Source organism: Genypterus blacodes, unplaced genomic scaffold (assembly GCF_046128005.1).
Source record: "Genypterus blacodes isolate CSIRO-AG114 ecotype Tasmania unplaced genomic scaffold, CSIRO-AGI_Gbla_v1 ptg000214l_1, whole genome shotgun sequence".
NCBI classification, from domain to species: Eukaryota; Metazoa; Chordata; class Actinopteri; order Ophidiiformes; family Ophidiidae; genus Genypterus; species Genypterus blacodes.
In genome coordinates, this window is record NW_027467013.1 from 768,166 (window position 1) to 788,654 (window position 20,489).

At 41.8% G+C, this 20,489-nt stretch overlaps 1 protein-coding gene across 2 annotated transcripts in view; it reads right to left on the reverse strand.

Annotated features, from left to right (window-relative positions):
- uggt2 (UDP-glucose glycoprotein glucosyltransferase 2) overlaps positions 1 to 20,047 on the reverse strand; it is a 30,900-nt gene extending 10,853 nt beyond the window's left edge. Inside the window, exons 1-29 of one of the 2 annotated variants that reach the window (XM_076170020.1) lie at positions 19,459 to 20,044; positions 17,478 to 17,560; positions 17,222 to 17,352; positions 16,712 to 16,824; positions 16,356 to 16,533; positions 14,571 to 14,667; positions 14,420 to 14,492; positions 13,867 to 13,967; positions 13,448 to 13,547; positions 12,985 to 13,045; positions 12,662 to 12,753; positions 12,375 to 12,525; positions 11,431 to 11,550; positions 11,108 to 11,193; positions 10,842 to 10,977; positions 10,443 to 10,574; positions 10,194 to 10,358; positions 9,516 to 9,639; positions 9,323 to 9,421; positions 8,204 to 8,298; positions 7,506 to 7,712; positions 5,481 to 5,612; positions 4,692 to 4,822; positions 4,220 to 4,315; positions 3,941 to 4,043; positions 3,035 to 3,114; positions 972 to 1,161; positions 689 to 847; positions 496 to 581 (exon numbers count right to left, since the gene is read on the reverse strand). In XM_076170020.1, the coding sequence (XP_076026135.1) occupies positions 496 to 581; positions 689 to 847; positions 972 to 1,161; positions 3,035 to 3,114; positions 3,941 to 4,043; positions 4,220 to 4,315; positions 4,692 to 4,822; positions 5,481 to 5,612; positions 7,506 to 7,712; positions 8,204 to 8,298; positions 9,323 to 9,421; positions 9,516 to 9,639; positions 10,194 to 10,358; positions 10,443 to 10,574; positions 10,842 to 10,977; positions 11,108 to 11,193; positions 11,431 to 11,550; positions 12,375 to 12,525; positions 12,662 to 12,753; positions 12,985 to 13,045; positions 13,448 to 13,547; positions 13,867 to 13,967; positions 14,420 to 14,492; positions 14,571 to 14,667; positions 16,356 to 16,533; positions 16,712 to 16,824; positions 17,222 to 17,352; positions 17,478 to 17,560; positions 19,459 to 19,583 (3,446 nt within the window). In that variant the 5' untranslated portion in view covers positions 19,584 to 20,044. Of the gene's footprint in view, positions 1 to 495; positions 582 to 688; positions 848 to 971; positions 1,162 to 3,034; positions 3,115 to 3,940; positions 4,044 to 4,219; positions 4,316 to 4,691; positions 4,823 to 5,480; positions 5,613 to 7,505; positions 7,713 to 8,203; positions 8,299 to 9,322; positions 9,422 to 9,515; positions 9,640 to 10,193; positions 10,359 to 10,442; positions 10,575 to 10,841; positions 10,978 to 11,107; positions 11,194 to 11,430; positions 11,551 to 12,374; positions 12,526 to 12,661; positions 12,754 to 12,984; positions 13,046 to 13,447; positions 13,548 to 13,866; positions 13,968 to 14,419; positions 14,493 to 14,570; positions 14,668 to 16,355; positions 16,534 to 16,711; positions 16,825 to 17,221; positions 17,353 to 17,477; positions 17,561 to 19,458 lie in introns of both variants that reach the window. The other variant, XM_076170021.1, reaches the window with a different exon arrangement.
- Between the last annotated feature and the right edge of the window lie 442 nt (positions 20,048 to 20,489).

Genomic DNA, 20,489 nt, shown 5'->3' on the forward strand with positions numbered 1-20,489 from the left:
GAAATGCAGCAGAAAGAAAAAGCAAAACAGTGCGTACCCTTCATCTGGGGAAATAAGAGTAGACCATTGTAGCGTGTCTAGCATTTGCAGCCTGTGACACCTTCACCTCCCTAACAGCTAAAACAGATACTGTGCTGCTGACATCCTGTGGTTTGAGGCGGATGGCATGGCAGGTGACCAACTGAATCATCCCTCCGCTCCGTCTTCTCTGAAATAGCGGCCCCTTTCCTCCTACCTGTCTCTCTCCTGGCCTGTGAAGAGCACAACTCTCTGTACTCATCAAAACCTTGAGCTGATACAATGTCAGCGGCTCTCCTTGTTACCATAGCGATGGGATTCATAGCTACCTATGAAACAGAAAGGTGGCTGGAAACACTGATGTTCAGCTGCTGATGGAACTGTCTAAATAACACTCCTGCCTAACATTTTTCTAAATTGCATCTGTAAGGGCTACACTGTGAAAAGATCCTCCATTGCTCACTCCTTAATACTTACGTGAGAATCTGATAGATGTCCTCTGACCTCCCTTTACGTAATCTCAGGGTCCAGGCACCAGGATTGGCTTTCAGCTGGAAATATCCCTGTTGAAACGGCACAATACTGAATATGATCAACACTCATCCTAGTGTTCGAGTGAACCAGTTGAAATAGATTGATGTCTCTGGTAAGGGTAGACAATGTTGCTGACCAGGTTAGCCATGACAATAGTGTCATACATGAGTGGGTCCCGACTCATGCCCAGGGTGAATTGGAGTCCGCGGGGGGGCTGGCCAGTTGACAGGTCGAAGCAGTGGCCCTCCAGCAGAAGGTGCTCCAGCTCATACTCTGCTGCCACAACCCCACTCACCTGGAGTGAAAGAAAAGGTAACAAAGGACAAAAGCTAATTGGAGATGATTAATTGGGAGCACCTCAGTGCAGTTGAGGGGTCAGAGAATGAATACTGTGTGGTATTGACTAGAGAGCAGGATACCTCCTGCAGGTGGATGTTGTCCAAGTCGTGAGGGCTGCGCACAGCCTGCACTATCCAGCTCTCTGGTGTGATCATGTTAAGGGTGAGGAGTGGAGACTCCGGCAGATCCATGAAGCGGGCAACCGGTCCAGCAGACACTGTATCATTGCCCAAGAAATTAACGTCAGAGTCCAAGACAAAGCGGTAGAAACTGTGAAGGAAGACAGAGAGAGAGTCTGCATTTAGATGCTTATCCATTGATGGCAGAATAACACGTTCAAAACACGTATTACAGTGCTGTTTGTAGATTAAACATGAATTCCTTACAAGATGTTTTCCAACAATAATTCCACCCAACAAAGGATTCTTCTCATTGGCAAGCACAGAAATGATGACAGATTGTGTAATAATGTCCTCTCCAGGACAGGAAAGATGGGTTCTGTTGTGTCAGCAGGGGATATACAATGTCTTCGAAGTGAGGAATCTAATACTATTACAGCCAGTGTTCCTGCTCAGCCAATAACAGAAATGCATTCTCTAGCCCGTGCACTAAAAATGTTCCCTTTCTCTATTATTACTCAGAGCTGTCTCAGAGGCTAGCTCCAGGCTAATCTTTATGCTAATTGCTTTCCTATAGTATGCCCTCTGACACTGAGGAGTCATAGCAAGTCCTGATAACGTGGCTGATGATCCACATTACTCAGACTGTTTCTGTTCCCATTAATGCCTTCTTGCTACCCTCAGAGTTCCTCGTCACATCTTTTTACACTAGGAGATTTCTCAAAAGTTAATTTTAGCCCCAGAAGCTTGCCACCCTGCACCACAGAACAGAACACTCAGAAGGAGGGCGCTGATTCTAGGGTGAGGAGTGAGGTACTACCGCATGAGAGGGTGGTGCGGCACAGGATATAGCAACTGAGGCATGACCCAGTCACCAGAGGAAACACGCTCTCTCTGCTGGATTGGTCCCAATTTGTGGGATGACCAATTCTCCACAAAAAGAGAAGTGAGAGAGAAGATGAGTGGCCCTGTGGTCCCAGCTGTGGTCTCACCACCAAAGTGTACCAATGAAGAAAATGATCCCACTGACCAAGAACAAGATTCATGTGCGCCCACTGACCGCAATACCTCCAGGGGTGAGCTATAGGATTACCATCCAGTGGCTGGCCAGGAGACATGAAGGAATGACCATTTGATTGCAAAACGGATCTGCTGTTTGTAACCAGATGGTGAACCCCTCACAATCCTACCAGGACAAAATCCCTAAAATGCAATATTGTAAATATTGTCCTATCAACCAAGACCGCCTCAAAGCACCAAATGACAAAAAAAAAAAAAGATTTGCACCCCATATTGTCCCTATGTACACAGAATACATACTACATGCACATGTAGTCACACATAATAACATAAAATATCAAATAAGTTGAATTCATAAATGTTTCTGGATTTTTTCTTCTTCTTCAATTTATTCATTTCTGTTGGAGATCTGCTTTGGTCATGTATCTAATCTTTATCTCTCTTGTAGAAGTGTGACTTTACAATTACAGCTTTCTGTCAGTCAAGGGGGCAGGAGGTGTGACAGGGTTGGGGGTTGGGGGTTGGGGCCTTTGTCAGCTGTGTAAGGGGGGGAAGGGGATCATTTCCATCTATCTAAATTCAACTTTCAAAGCCTGGTCGAATTTCCTGAAAAATGTCATCTCCTCCAAAGAAAAACAACGGAGAGAATCTGATGTGCTATTAGAACAGAACACATTAATTATATGTTTTGGAAAATTGTCAAATACAAATTCATTCAAACACTAAAATTACATAATGAAACCAATTCACCATGTGGTCAATTTCAAACACTCCTCTATGTGTGTGTGTGTGTGCCTGTGTGTGTCTTTACTACATGAGCTCCGACAGTGTACGATGTAAGCAATTTGCCCAGAGATGCAAAGGGAGGCCCAAAGCAATAAGGTGGTGTTATTAAGCAGATTGCATCTGTGCAGTGTCGTCTTACAAAAGAAGTCTACGACGGTCAGAGGAAACACATACAAGCCGACCAGCCAAATTTAATTACTGTTGGAGCTGAAGTTTACCTCTTGAGGGGCATCTCAGACAACTTGGCTCGGCAATTCATAAACACCTGCAGTCTCACATTGACCACTTGACTGAGCACCTGCAAGAGTCACAGGACGAGAGACATGGTTAATGTGAGGCGCAAAGTAGAAGGAGTCCAGGTAAGAGGTCACTGCTGTAGACACGCAAGAACAACACAACTAAAAGCAGCACCAAATATCTCTGGCCAATGCTAGTACCATAATAAACCTTAGTCATTAGAAGAAATAGCAGTTATTGACACATTTTCATAAAAAACAACGCAAAAAACTGCATATGCTGGAAATGTGGTTTCGACTATATATATTGCTGCACTGCACAAGCAAATAGTGCACTGTGCAAAGAATGGCTACTGATGGTGAGTGTCTGCAGGATGAGTCATCTTTTCAAGCTTTCACCTGAACCCAATTCATTAGCACAGTGGGCCTCCAGCAAACTGTAACAAATGTTACAGCTACTCACATGGGGAAGGTATTAACCTGGGAACCTGATGTGATTTAGGAATTACCCCCACTACCTGTTTGTCTGGGTAAATGTGTCCAATAAGTGAATTGCGTACAGATACAGATCAAATGCAAGGGACTTCTCACTGGGAACTGCCATTTTGTTCTGCGTTTCATTTGGCTGGTTCTTCATATAGGTCTCCATGCCTCCAAGGAAGGCTCGGAATTTTCTCCAATTTTCACCTCTCCTGAAATGTAGCTGGTAATTTGCAAGTGATGATTACCATACTTGTTTTAGCTCACACAGAAAGCCCCACCTGCACTCACACAACAAAGATGAGCTCATCACACTGATTTTGTAAATGTAAAAAAAGAAAAACTATCCATCTGTACGTTTTGAAGAGGGATCAATAGAGAAGGATGAAGGCTTAAAGAACGGCTTACAATCAGCAGAGGGGACATCTTCTGCGCCTCCCTGGTGAGCGGATCAACAATGGCCACCACGTCATAGAACACCTCGTTTTCACGTGGGGACAGGCGGAGCACACTGAGGGGGAGAACAGCACGCCAAAGTGGTTAAAGCCAGACGGCCCTTATTCAGCAGCACAGCTTCAAATGATGGCATAGCAATTTTCAGATCCATTACAACAAAAAGACAGTGAAAACTTCCCTGCGAGACTGCAGAGCAAACAGGACAGAAAGCAAAGAAAAACCATTGGCCACCTGTGGCTGTCTTTGATGAAGTGGACGTCCCTCCTGGCTTCGCCCTTGGGGGTTGCAGTTAGGAGGGCATCGACTTTCATGACTAAGTCACTGGCTCTGGAGGGAAAAGAGGTGTAGTCAGGTCAGTCCATCACTTATTAATGATGGCGGTTAGGAGGGATGTCAAACGTAGCCCAAGTAATGTCATGTCAAGCTGTTTTAAATGGCACCCGCACAGTATCAATCAATGACGTCCACCTTTGTTCTGCAGAGGTGGTCATCGCGCAATCATGCTGTCAATGTTTTCTTAACAAAAGGGAAAGAAGGTGGTGTATAAATCTGTTTAGATTATTATATATAAAGTGAAAGAAAGTTTTTCTCTCTATAAGAACAGTAAGCTACTGTTGCCTGATGTTGGGATGCTCAGAAATGTCCTTTGCAAGAAAAAGGAAGGCATTTTGTTTCAGTCAAGAGGGAGACAATGGAAACATACTGCTTTGCCTTCATTCCCATCTGTTTAACTTTGGCTTTGACATTCCTTGCAGAGCCGCTCAGTGTAATCTTCTCCAGCAAGTGGAAATCCTCCAAAGTGAATTCCTCCTGCTCCTCCAACAGCCCAAGTACCTGACATGGAGAGGATAATGCAGACAGAACAACATTTTTAATTGTTCTCTGGGAATGTATTATTTACTACCTGTGAAGGCGGTGTTAAATCTAATGTGCATATAACTTAGAATTTCATGGTTTCCAGCCATGCGTCTTGTGTTTTTCTCCTTTCTATTTTTGGCGAAGAGCCCTGCCACTGCAGCAGAGGAATGTAAAATGATATTAATTGTTACTGCCATCACAGAAGCCAGCCTCTTCATCCAGGGCTGTCAGCACCGCTGTTGCTAAAACATCAGTCATCAGCTCTGCACACACATACAGGACCCTTGCAGGCACGCAAAGACACACACACACACACACACACACACACACACACACACACACACACACACACACACACACACACACACACACACACACACACACACACACACACACACACACACACACACACACACACACACACACACACACACACACACACACACACACACACACAATTTCGCACAACTTGTGACCTTTGAGAAACGGACCTCATGCTGAGCTGACAGTTCTGAGGAAGCAAACATATTCCCAAGTGCAGCAGCTTGAGGGATCCTAAACAATTCCACTAAACAACGATGACACCCTTTAACCAGGCCTTTACTTCTCTGATACCATAATGTGGTCCACTCACCCTGCCATTGCCGACCACTGCTCTTTGTCCAGGAGTCAGTTTCAGAACCTCTCGACAGAACAGCTGCTGACTGCGGATGAAATCCACCTCCAGTGTGTTGAACTTCTTTTCAAATGCATCTTCATCCATGCCCTATAGCACAATAACAAAAGTTTGTTCAGAATGTCAGATGTATTGATTGCATTTGTTGACTCACACATGATTGAAGAGTTTGTATTATATGATCCAATAGGCTAGCTTAAGGACGTTTTTCCCATTCCCGCCCCGTCTAAAACAAAACCTGAGCGACGCATTGACATAAAGTATGATGTATGTGATGTGTGAATTACTCGGTTATTCACAAAATCATTGAAGCCCTGCATCAGAGGAATCACTGCAGTTTTCAAACATAAATATTTCAGCCAGAGGACCAAGCTGTCAGAAATGCACATGTGTGGAAAATGAGATTAATCAATTTGTAATTAATCTAACAAACTCTTAATTAAACATTGGCCAATTTTCTCTATAACAAATTAGGTGTGGGGGTGTGGAAGGTCTGGGGTGTCAGGTTATTAGTTTCTCCAACATTTCGCTCCTCAGGAGAACAGGTGAAATACCAATAATGTCAGCACAACTCAGTCAGCAAGTCTGTCTGGCAGCCAATAATAAACTCATATCCCTTGACTGTGGGTCTCAACTCACACAGCCACCTCCTACCTTTGCTATTTCCAGTGCATTCTCTCCTCATTGTGTAAGTAAGGTAGGTGCTGTATAACCCAAAGCCAGTTTGTCGTGGTTTGTCACAAATATAAGGCATGTCTGATTTTGCGTCGTTAATAAGGAGGCAGAGCTTTCCTGTCAGCTGATTCATTGTTGTTGATTAGTCAATGGGGAATTCACTTTGTTATGCGTGATGATGTTTGAGTTGATATCACACATTCCAGCATGGAGAGCACAAGCTGGCAGCAGACAGCTCGGAGCAGCCGAGTGACCATCGGGCTTGGCAGGAAACACATGATTCACACAAGCATGAACTCTGGTCCTCCCCGGGGATCAGGTATCCACCAACACTTTTTTATTTAAAGATTCAGTGAGTGGAGCGCCCCGACTTATGCTGCCCCCTCTGACAGATCAAGTGGAACTGACAGTGAGTGGGCTGCTTGTCTTGGCATCCGCATACTGTGGAGCATCATGCTTGCTCTAAATGTATTCTGTTCGCCGATGTTCGAGGGAGGAATGAAAAGATGGGCTCATCAATCACCATTTTCCCTGGCTGTAGACTTAAATCAAGTGGCTACTCCCAACCAAGACCTACTTTTAGCTGCTATGCAAGTCAAATCTGTTTAAATTGTTACCATTAATGTCAATATAGAGGAAAATATGGCATCTCCCAGTTTAGAAGGAATGTTCCCTGAAAGAATCAGATGTAATAACCAAACCCAAAAATCAATCAGCATGGCCAATGCAGTCATACATAAATAATGGAAAATAAATGGACATACATCATCACACTGCTCACCAAATGTAAACCTGAATTTAGCCAGTCTTAGGTAGAAGGTATGCCTGTGTTTAACTCAGATGTGTGTAGACTAGAGACAATGGACAGATGGATGCTCATATGAAAATGTGTATTTATAGAATTGATTGTATTAGTGTGAACAATACAAAACTTTTGAAGGTTGTGTGAGTGCACTGTTAATAAGAGCGAGGCTTTAACCAACCCTGTTAACAGCTGTTCATGCTCATTTTCTAAACGGTGACAGCATTGGCACAAAAGCATAAATGTGAATCCTGTTGGTAAAAGATTATGTTAGATATTTATTTTTCTACATATTTTCTAATCTGAATATTTATCTGTATTTATTTACTCTGGACCAATGTAAGACAGACCGATTTAATTGAGTTCATGGGCAAATTGTATGAACCTCGCTTAGAACTGTCAATTCAGACTATGTATCACTTTGAATCAATCAAAAAAGAAATGTATGGAATCTGATGATTTTTAAACTAAAGAAAGAGTGGAACTTTAAACAATGCAGGCCTTACCTTTAGGAGTAAGTCTTTCATCTTTGCTCCCTGTTGAAGGAGCTGGATGCTTTCCTCTTTCAAGAGCTTTTGTACAAAGTCTGCCGCAGCCTTATTCTTCTGGGTGAGGAGGGAAGCCCAGAGAGCTCTGAAGAGCACAGTGTTATCTTCACTGGGCTTACTGCTGGGGTTATCTATCACCCCGACACGGACTCCAGGACTGGCCTTCTGCTCGCACACAAACAGAAGGGATATCAATTGTACAGAAATCACACAGGACATATTTCCACTAGCTTTGCGTGTCATTAAGATCAAGAACTAAAAAGATGACGTTTTATTGCTTTAATGTAACAACTCAAGGTTTCTCTTTTTCTGCCTTTTGTAGCAATAAGGGATCTTTTTACTGGCAAAGAGGAAATGTCTTGTTGCTGTTATGTACCTTTTTCCTCCCCAGTGTATCGGTGTCAACAACAAATCTTTCATTTTAGTGACATATGTATTCATGATCCTTGTGAGAGCAGACAACAGAACAACATTTGTGTTTTAATTTGGTTTTTGTTAATTTTCCCATACCTGCCTAAAAAACAGGAGTGTTTAATTCCTCAGCTACAGACATGTGAACTATATGTGACTAATTATCTAGGGACAACAACTTCCTTCATGGAAGCTAGAATCATCAGTGAGGAGAAATGAGGAGGACAGAATGATATCACACTCACCATGTGTTTCAGAGAGTTGAGTAACAGTGTTCTTGCTGAGGACTTCTCAAAATCTCCAGCTATCCATATGCTCATGCCACTCATACCGTCTTCATCTAGGGGAAAATGACAATCATAGGACTACGAATACATATATATATATATATATATATATCACAAAATCTGCATATTAACTGACACATTATGTTGAAATTAGGTTTTGTTATACAATCGTAACAGTGTGAGGGAAACAGCAAAAGAATGCTGCTACCCGGCAGTCTGTAATGGACACTCCTTAAACTGCAAACTAATCAAAGCACTATTGGAAGGCAAAGACATTTCAACCATTTCCTCTTTTGGTGTCAGGCTATAAGATTAAGTTGCTTATCCTTGAAGTAAAAAGTGAAAAGGGAAATGAAGTAGTTTGTTATATGCACTTGAGTGTATGAGAGAGGAGAACAGATAGGGGGGGCGAGTGTGTGTGTGTGTGTGTGGGGGGGGGGTTGGGGGGGTGCGCGGTGGCACAGACAGAGAGAGAGACAGACGAGCAGAGATCTGGCAGAGAGCTCAGTGTATAAGTAGAGCACTGAGCCACTAACATTACAACACAGGTACAGCTACATGTTCCTTAGTCATTCAGCCAGCCAATCAGTAAAGCAGGCCGTCTGCCAGTCAGCTAGTCAATATCAGTTGGAGGATGGCAATCAGCCTAGTCTCAGCTACACTTCAGGCCAGGGCTGTGAAATGCTGCCTCTGACGACCGTTGAGACCGCTGGCCTAAGGCCAATCAGCAAACACAGCAATCATATGGCTGAAGGCACAGACCGTCTATCTCAACAAAGGTCAGTTTCACACTTCTGCAACACTGTAACATTTGAGTTAAGACACTTCTCACTTTACTGATTTTTTAACAAGTAAATAGGTCATTACACTCTTGCTTGAGCAGCCACTGGATTACTGAAAATGGGTGAGTGAAATGGGTCTGAAAATGGTCTACGTCTCAATCTAGAAACAACCATTTAAAAAGTGTTATTTTTAGTCCAGTCTAACACATGGCAACCAGTCAGGAACTTTTAGGAGATGACATCAGTCTCTGGTTCTACAGACACCCAAGCCTCTACTCTCCACTACATTTCCTACCACTGTTAGTGAAGTACTTCATTTTCTTGGCCATCACAGCAGTTTTATCTCTGGAGTCCAGGTATGAAAACATAGTTGTGTCCTCCCAATCATCCGCAACTACAAAACAAGGAAGAAAAGGTTTTTATAGCCAACAAAAGGTGTGGTGAATTATTACTGGAGAGTTGATTGATTGATTAATAAAACAGGTCACCTGGGGAGGCAGTGAAGTCCAGGTAGCTTCGGTCAGTGGTCAGAATGAGATGGTTCATCCTGGGAACTACATTGCCCTGCTCCATTAGGTAATCCACAACATCTGTCCCCTCAGTCAACTGACCCTATAAGCGTGCCATAGGAGGAACCTCGCTGTGAGTGTGGATCCACATGGATACACTGGAGCTCATGTATAAGAGTGTGTTAATGGTCTGCAAATCTAATAATGTGGAGAACCAGAAAGGAATGCTACATACCTCCTGCATATGTGGGAAATTGTACATCCGTAATAGCATTGGAATTATCATCTATGGTCTATCCAGTAAGTCTGGTCCAATAAAACCTCTATATAATTTATCATCATTGTGCACTTCAAGATTATCACATTGTGTAATACACAGTATGCTATCTTTTTATACAGATCATATTTGCTGCATTATCTGCTACATTTTTGCCCAAAGGGATTATTAGTTTCATCTTCATGTCAAAGCACCAAAGCAAACCTAACTGAACACAATAATTGTTTCTCTTCCTTTTTCATTCCTGAAGGTCAATCTATTTCAACAAATACATAACACAAAGCACGTAGTAAATGCGTAACGTTATGTAGAAACTTGTGTAAAATGTGAGCATTGTTTAACTGCATGTAAGAAGACTTTTTCATGCAGGCATGTTATACCATAAAGACAGCTCTCTGGAAGACATTGGTGTTGTCCATTATGCGCTGCAGGATAATGGTCTCCAGCTCATCAGGATCCATCTCCTCTGAGCTGAGAGGGACTCCGTTGAATAAAGCCAGAGGCAAGGCACCCAGGCCACTCTTTTTGTAGAACTGAGTACCTTCCTGGAGAACAAACACAGCAAGGATGGTAGCTTGTTACCCTTTAAAAATATTCTGGCTTCAAAAATGCAAAAAGGATTTCCTCACCTTTCTTTTGTCATCATATTCAGATTCTATTCCTAGAATCCTTTCAGCATTGGCTTTCGGAAATTTCCTTTTCAGATAATCTGTGACTGTGTCAATGGTGAGCGTCTCCCCAACGCCGACTTTGTTGTACATCTGCGTGAGAGTGGAAGTCAGAAGAGATTGGACCATCAATGCCTGCACACATTTCCGCTTGTGTTTGAAAGAACTGATGCCAGGGGCAAAATCCCTCTCACCCGTCTAGTTCAATAACGTTTCACACTGTGAGTTAACAAGAGGAACAATAAAATAACTGACTTCTACAGAACTAACAGATACAAGATGACAAGCGGTGTGCTTCAATTATTTTTTTCAAGGATCTTCTGCTAAAACAACACAGATTTATAGACGTGTAATACTTACTGAGACCATTGACAACAGAGCCTGGGATGAATCATACTCGTCTGCAATGTAATTCAGAAGGCGGTAAAATGCAACCCCGGCATCAGAGAAGCCATCAATCTCATCTTTGGTGGTGACAGCAAAGACAAATCCAATTCTATAGGAGGTGGGGAAATACAAGGGTTCACTTTACAGGTGAAATCTGAGGCACTAAATGGTAAAGAGTATACGTGCCGAGAGTAGACCACATAAAGAGGTGTACAGCCGTGTGACTCAAGGGAACCAACCTCAGGGGAATCTTATGCCTGTAGAAAAGCTCTGCTAATTTCACAAGCTCAATACTTTCCTCCTGCACTGGATCTAGGAACAGCACCTAACAACAAAGTCATCAGAGTCATTTACAGATAATCATTATCCTTCTTGAGTACTTAGCTAAATACACTGAATCCCAGACACTCAAAGGTAATACAAAGTATTCAAAAGTTAACTTGGTGCGCTTTGTTGTGAGCGTGTGTTTGTAATGGCCCGATACAGAACTGAGCGCAAATTGACAAAAGAAAGTAAGTGCAATCTAAAGACTAAAGGTGCTTCAGTCAGTCCCAGGACTTACCAGGTTGAAGAAATTACGCCGGATCTGCCGGATGACTCCAGGAAAAGTGGCTCTGAGGAGTTCCTGTACACCGGTTGGCCAGTTTCGGTACAATGGATCATTCTCAATGTCATTTATCCACTGGAAAATGAATGACAAGTGGCCGGCAAAAGAAAATTAGTATATTGGAAGGATATTAATAATCAAAGCCCGAGCAACAGAAAGTCACGTATATACGTATGTAGGGATTCAATCAGCAAAACACAGGTCACCATTGGTAGACTGGTGGTTTCTATGTTATGATCATATTCCTTGATTATTGTCAGTCACTGTATGACATCAGAGAAAACATTCAGACTTTGGTTTGTGTGATAAATAGCCAGAATTACAGCAGCAGCTCACAATCAATCCTCCCTGAGGTACACATATTTGTCTCTCAGCCACACTAATCATCATCTTACTCTCATTTACTCTCTCCTTTCCTCTCTCTCTCAGACACATACTCACAGTTTCTGCAAGGTGAGATTCAGTCTAAAAAGTCTGATTGGAATCTTGGTCGAAGACTTCATAAATCACATTCATTTGTTTTCACAGAATCTCTATTAAATGACCCGGTAAGATTTTTATGTGGAAGTTTTTCTTGGCCAACTTCCCATATTAGAACAGAGGTTTCTGGCAGGCCCGGCGGTGTTGCAGCCGCCTGATGACTGATCTGCTAATCCGCAACCTGGTGCAAGCACGTAAAAGAAAACACCTGCCGTGCCGGTGAGTTTGTTGTTGTCAGAAATGAATGTTTCTGCCTGAGTGCTCTTACAGGTACACTTAAAACAAAGGCATGAGTACAGACATGGGTGGTACTATGAAACTTAGTACCACTGTTAGGTGCCCCTAACAGCCCCTAACAGACCCCCCTGGGTATAATTATACACGCACACTGCTGGACAGGACTTGACAAAAACGCTCACCATTATCGCAGGATCTCTGATATCTAAGGCGTAGCTATCATCCACATGGTTCACAGGTAGCCTGAGCAGCTTGGCCTGATCTTCTCCTTTAATGCCAAGGTTATGAAGACCTTCCAGGACCATGGCTTCTCCTCTGAGGATATCTAAGATACTGTGACAACAAAAACACAGGTTAGCTCCTATCCATATTAGCACTGCAACAACAGGTTCATTGAGCTGGAAGGACATCTGAGGCTTCCTGGAGAGTGCAAGTCCACTGCTGCTCCCTCCCCCGCAGGGCTCCCCACCTGAAAGGATTGTGGACGTCCAGATCAATGTGCAGCCCATTGATGAAGAGCACTCCGTCTCCTGGGTGAACCCCTATGGTCTCACTGAGATGCTGAAAGAACAAGATCAAGGTTGTTATTGAAATGCCAGAACACCAATGTGAGTGAATCTACCCCCAGCTTTTGAAAACAGAAATTACAGCAATAAGTAGAAAATAGACACAGAGAAACTAAAGCAGATATGTAAGAACAAATACAGATAAGAAACACTTAATGTAGTGCAACAGTTATGGATGCAATCCAAAAAATACACTCTCTTTGGTACATTGCTTATGATATCACACCTTTTGGTTCTCCTCAATTTCTTTTCTCATTTCCTGCTTTACAGCCACTCTTGTCAGTGATCTGTGGGAACAGTAAAACATGTACAGTCACCATCAGCTTTTTCTACATCCCCAGCTGGCAGTAAAATGCCAGTTTTAATCTCCAAAAAGCTATGGGCCCTCAAGATGGGCACAACACTCACTTCAACTCTGACTCAGCACTTTGGCGTGTTTGTGTAAGTTATCGGAGATGAAACAAACAAACGTTAAATAAAAACTTGATTCAATCTCTATCTATTGAAAGCTGGAATCTATCACCGGAATAACCACTCTGAAACAAATGGTGTTAGGAAAAACACAGACTAAGACATTGTGGCTGGATTTACACACGAGAACACAGAGAAATGATCCAAAAGCTTCATTGTGATAGGCAGGAACTGAAATGAATGAAATGTTTCCTCTGTACATATCTTTGCGTACTTACCTGGCTTTACTTGGAAAGTTCTGACTAAGATCTCTCATGAGCTTGAGACCATCGTACTTTGGGACGGACGTGATTCTCGCAGCTGCTTGGAAACTAAGATCTGTAGGAAGAGTAACGAAATCATCAGCATTTAGAGATCTACTTGGGATGTCGAGACAAAAACAAACGCAAGACAAAAACATTACCAGCTGTGTTCAAGTTACTAATTGTTTATCAAACCCTTACTAGTAATCTGCACTGCACTTCAATCTTTAAATAGCAGGCTGCAGCTGCTACACCGAGGCAAAACCAGAGCTAATTAAGCGGCACATAGTATAAAATACTGAAATTCTCCATTATAGTGACAGGATGTTCCAAACTGGAACATTTTTATTGTTTTTAACTATAGTTAATCCAATATTGAAATGGAGAATCAATACCTTGTAGTTCCCACACTTTAAGAGGGGCCAGGTCATTGGTGCTCTCCAGGAGGTGTTTGCGGAGCTCGACAAGCTGCTCCTCCAGTTCAGGGTGAGACTTCCTGAAAAAAGGTATAAAATGAAATCATACATGCTACATTTTCTGCACTTTATAACTTCATTTATACTGCAATTACCGTAGTTTAATCATCTTTTATATACACCGTAATGTGAATGTTATCGGCACAAAGTGGAGAGTCCGTACAGACTCAGATGTGCAGCTCTGAATACATTTAGTCTTAGTCAGAATAAGCCACCTCTTATGCATTTCTTCAAGGCAAACTTTAATTATAATGTGATCACCTAACACATCATGTTTACTCAGAGAACGGCAGAATACTTTTAATTCCATCAATGCATTCCACCTAATTGCATTTTAGCCTTAATCACAGTGTGGACAAATCATTGACAGGATATAGACGTACACATAGTCAAGAGAAACAGAAGCTCAGCAGTAACAGAAAAATGTTTTCAAATCTTTGGGTGAATGACCCTTTACACGTTAAGTACTTACTTTAACGTTCCAAAGAAGAATCCTTGGACTTCATCATTATCCTCATCCTCAGCATTTGTAACAGTTTTTGAATCTGCAGAACAAAGTTTGGTGTTTTAATGCGTCGGGCAGAAAGCAGAGATCCAGAATAAATGACAACTCGCTGACTGACCTTTTACTTTGGTGTCATCCACTGCTTTGTATTCTGTGCTTTTAATGGCCAACTCAACACCATAGCCAGATAAAAGCATCCTTTGAGGCTTTGGCTCCTAAAGCAGTAAAAAAAAAAAAGCACACTCGTCTTACATGGTAACCAGGCTAGAGTTTAATCTACAGTATATGTGCATTAGTGTCAAGACATTGTGTTCCTAATCATTAATTCCTGAGATACAGGACCAATTTATGGGGGATGTGTTCTATGTGCATATTCATGATTTTCATTTTCACATGTTCCTCCATTAGTGTTTGTTTTGTAAGTTGGCTGTTTAAAAGACATGAATGCTTAAATACATTAAATTAACATTAAGAGAAAGCACAGCTAGTGTAGTAAAGTAAACAATAAAGTATCAAGCTTGTGTAATGAAAAAGCACATGGATGGCCACACAAGCCAGCAGATTTACTGATACTGAACCTTGACACTCGGATTCAAAGCTCTGTCTCGGTGTTACACCAGTATAGTCAAAAGCCTTTTACACCTACACTCTCTGCTTTTCTTCACAATAAATCTCTTGCACCTGTTGCAATCACAAACTCAGTCAGAGCATCTGTAACACATAGATTTGACCTTCTCCACAGGAATATTTTATTCCATTTCTTGCAAAGGTCACTAATGCAAGTCCATCGCTCTGATAACCCCTGTGTTTGCGAGTTAGAGTGAAGAGTGAAAATGCATCGCTGCAGTATCACTCCGAGTAAAGCTGAATGTTGATGCTATGGGCTTACGATCAGAACATGCACATCATTTTCGATTAAAAAGGTAATTAGTAGATATAATTTACACAGGTAGATCCATATCGTCAGCATGCTTAAGCTCTATATGAAGCCATTGCTAAGAAGGTACAGGGAAGAAGATAGGAAAGATATCTACCCTGTACCTTCACCTTCACAGGGGCGTGAAGGTGGTAAAGACTTATTTTCTATGAAGCACACAAACAGTGCTTTCTCATCTCGCTTCTTTTGCACAAAAACACAAAATATTTGGACTGTTCAGAATGTTTTGGCAGATATGAATACACAACTGCCCCCAGGTGCGCACCACACAAATTAACCATGGCCAGCTGAAAATGGATGGTCCAGGTCTGATTCCAAATGAACTCTAGTACAGTTTGCTGCAGGTCAGCACACATTCTTACTACAGTCTGGACCAAATTGACACTGAGACCAAACAAAGGAAGTGCACTATGGATTATGTGCATTGTAAATGGGCCCCAATGATAAAGTGTCTACTGGAAATATGGGCTGATGACTACATAAAGGATCAATTGAAACAAAAGAATGAGCAAAAAAGGCTTTCAGAGAACTGCATTAAAGTGTGCAATCTCCTCTGGAAAGCTGTAATTTGAGCAATGAAAGGGACAAATGCCCGTATATGTATATCTGACATATGTGCAGAGCAGAGATTTGTACAGTTGCTTCCACACCATCAGCCGATTACGTTATTATTAAATTATAAAAGGAGCTATTGCATTGCAACCCTGTGAGCTTTAGGAAACGTTTAGAGAAACAAATAACTGAAAAATGAATGAGAGCATTCGAAGCTCAAACAAACACTCGCGTCCAACATGTCACAGTTTGATGCACTTTCTGTAATGCAATGTGAAACCAAGTGAGGCAAATAAAATGAAATACAGCTAACACAAAAGGTGCAGACCCAAGGTGGGAAAACGCATTTGTCATTATGGATCATTGATCAGTGGAGCATCACTTTCAAATGGTGGCAAAAGCTTTGTTACTCACCGCAACAAAATGCCGCAGCACATATATAAGCGCGCCCGCTTCGGCCTTCTCTGACAGCACCTTATGAAAGGAGCTGAATTTTTTGGTTCCAATCTCAGCATATAGGATCACAAGTGGCACATCTGTTTTGTTGATCCCTGGGTATCTGTGGTCAGTTTTATATAAAAATGGACCTGGCCTGCAAATGTTGGAAAAGGCTGTTTACATGTTTCACACAGAAAATAATTATGTGTATCAACAGGTAAAGACAGTCACTGAGAATGTGAAATGGTAAGAACAACAGCTTTGTACACTTTTGATCTGGTTCAGTTTATGGATTCAGTGTGTCCACAGAGGATATGACAATTCTAGGTTACCTGCCTGCAGCTGCCTTCAGGAGCTTCTTGATGTCCTTCGTACTGCAGCTATATTGACCATGGACTGAGACAAAGGCAGGACAAGCCTCAGGCGGTGGTTCATCACTGGCTATCTGTAAAGAGCAGAAAAGAGGAGAAAGTTGTTCACTGCTGGTTGCATCCAGCAGCACTTCCACTTGTTATCTGCGCAAGGATTTCTCTAACTAAAATGAATGTGTTTGCATCAGTGTAATGCCATTTGGATAAAAGAGTCGGTCAAACAGCCAAGCCAAAAGAGAACCGGGGGTCGGATCATGGTAAACAGTCGATCAAAACTATGTTGTAAAATCTAAAACATGCTGTGACCATCGTGAACAAATCTTGACTTAATGAGAATGTAGATAGGAATTCCCTTTTATCTGAACTGCTTCTAAAAAGGGTTGATCCTGTCTCTAAACCATAACATTTCCAGGTTGTGTGTGTGACGATTTTAACCCGGTCATAGTTAGCTTCATAACACAGTGGGCATACCTGCTGGGATGCATGGACAGCTGGTGAGTAAGACCGTAAAGACAGAGCAAATTTGAGGAGATTGATTTGAAGATCTGTGAGGAACTGGCCAGCCTTCTTGAGGACCAAGTTGTAGTAGGTGCGAACGGACTCTGTGACACACATGAGATATTTTAAAAAGGGTGAACTGTGTCTGTTGTAGTATTTAAAGTATTTTCTATAGAAAATGTGGATTAGCTACATGTTAAAATAATGACTTGGTTCTATACCAAGGTACCTCCTTGCTTGTAGATGGTGAGCTCTTTCACAGTGTCAACAAACTGCCAGAATTTCTCATTCCCATCTTCTGCAACAAATTCACTGTACAGGACAAAATTGGGAAGACATTGTGTTAGTTAATAATCAGAATTTATACATAACAACCTCTAATATGTGCAGTAACAGCAAGTTCAATGCCCGTCACACGGTGCAAGTCTGTGTGTTATCAAGTCTTATGCATGTCAATAGTGTGATAGAAATATGTCATCTGCTTTTATAGGCACCTGTCAAAAGTCTGAATATTTGACACGCGCCGTCTTTAGTCCCAACTGTGCTAAATTGCTCATCAGGTCATCAGTGAACATGTCACGGTGCAATCTAGAACCACTATTATAGATTGACAGCCAAAGATGTCTTCTCTGCAGCTGTCAACTTTCACCTGTAAAAGCCCAAGTTCACAGAGTCTGTGGGCGTGAACACTAAAACCAGTGACCGCACAATCATTATTTTATATGCAACTTGTCTCCTATCCAGGTCCCATAATGCCAGCTGTGGACCTCTGCTTAAGGAAATCCACATATGGCTACTTCTAGCGATAATAAAATACTGCTTTATGCTTTGATGCAGCATAGATACAATATATAATGGGCACCTGAGGACATTTTAAATTGTCTGCTGGCTGCACAAGACAGCATACTGTATTTCTAAACTATTTTTGCATGCAGGTAAATCACTGGGGTTGGTGTTTACGTGTCATACAGCACTGCACAAAGCTCACAGCATTATTGCAGATAAACAATAATATCCTGCAGACCAAGAAGAAAAAAAACCACAAAGACCATGAATTAGAGCAGAGGTGATTCACAGTGACAAAAGAATCATGTCTTTTCTCCGGCAAGTTTCATTCCAAACAGATGATTGACATGTTGAGACAATGATGCCTACCAACAAACATGAACAGAATGCTCTCAAACAAGCCTGACAATGTGTTGTTTCAATCTCACAAAGCTTTTCAACTATTTCATCTTTATTCATTCAAACTTGTGAAAGTAATCAAAACAGCTTATCATGCAATTAATTCAGATGTTTTTGTTTTCAAACTGGCACTATCTCAGCGACTGAAAACTGAAAATAGAATCAGGTGTAGCGCTCCACAATTAACTGAATTCACCTTCAAATTGCAATTTGACCACATCCAATAACCAAATCATAATAAGCTGCAGATTATTAAATAAAATAATAGTGTGAGGAGCACTCCAATTTATGATAGTGGAAGTGTGCCTGTGGCATTCTGGGGCGATAACAGGAATCCTGCAGCTGCCTCATGCAGACTCAGGAGGAAGTCAGTCACTCCAAAATGCAGCTTGTTTTGCTCAAAGAGATGGTAGATGTGTCGTGCAATATAACCACAAAAAGCTGGTGTGTGTGTGAGCCAAATGTACTTAAGTTTGTTTTCATCTAATGTCAGCTAACATGGTTCTAGCAATAATTTCCGTAGGTTCATCTGTTTATTTATGTATACCACAGCTTGGTAATCCATCCGGTTGTAGTTAGTGACTGTTGTTAAGGTGCAGTGCAGGTGACCTACAGGTGCATCTCAATTAATTAGAATATGGTAGTCTTACCCATGATTGTGTAGCCTACTGGGAATCAACAGGTTCAATTCAAATTCACCAAAAACTACATACAGTAGGAGCTACACGGTTCCTTTGTATGTCCTTCCTCACATTCCCACCACGCTTACAGAGCTATGATGATGATTGCTACTATTGAAAATGAGAAATGTGTCCTGGCTGTGAAAAAAGGGACTGTTGCAGACTCCCTGAAAAGGTTAAGGTTGCTTATGATTTGTTATAGGGGTCAGTTTCAGTCACTTAAACCTTTCCTATGGCTGCTTTCACATTCTCCCTGTGACCAATACAGTGAATTGGATGAGTAGTCAGTTAAAATGATGTATTTTCAGTCTTCAAAGTTAGTTTGTGTTGAATGTTGTACAGTACCTTGTCTCTAGGAGGAAAGGTGTCATGTTCCATTTGGCCTTGAGACTGGCAGTGACACCTTTGGGTGCTGAGAGGGCGAGATGGACATTTAACAGCAACACTGACAGCAAGGTGACGGTCCTCATTGTTTACACGGCGCGACCACAGCGACCACGTCAGTCCGGGCTCTCTGCTTTAAGAGGTACCAGTGCCACGTAGTGTCGCCTGGGTCCCACAACAGAACGTTAATCTGACAAAAACCTCACAAAAAGAGAAAATAACTGACGCGTATTTTGCCGAACCACGCCGTTGTTGTTTACCGGATTAGCTAATAAACAGCAAACACACAAGTTTACTTCTTTCACCGGAACTGCAATGCTGTAACGTAACGGTGCAGTAGCGTGATTTTAGGTATGTGAAGATTTGTTTGCTACAAATATATAACATTATTCGGTATTCATTAGGGGTATATTGTTGTTTGTTGTCCGCTGTTTAAACGCATGTTAGCTTTAATCCCGTTTATGACGCTAACCGCTTCCATACAAAGCAAAGGTCTTCGCTCGCGCTAGTATTATTTTGGAAGAACCCATTCATAGAGCCAGCGAGTGCCCGCGCCGTGTGGTGGCTAACGCTGTGCGCTCCTCCAGGGGAGAAACAAACGCGCTACAAAAATTAAATAAGCCATAACATGACTTGTTTTGGGGGGTTTCTTTAATAGTCTGCTAGCATACCGCAACAAAATAATTAAAAATGGAAGAAACCCGGTCCGTAAAGTTACAATTTTGTCCGGCACTGCTACAGACACCTAACTTGGTGAAGCCGCAAACTTGGAACATTTTCCCACAAACATCCTCCTCCTCCGTGTAACAACAGTTAGAATGGAATACAAACACTGACGTTTAATTTAAAAGTATATATTTTAAATACAAGATAAAAACATGCAATAGTAAAACAACACTTATATTATATAAAAATTAAATATAATATTATAATTAAATGATAAATACTTACAGCACACAGACACATTATTAGTAGAAGTATTATAGATAGAT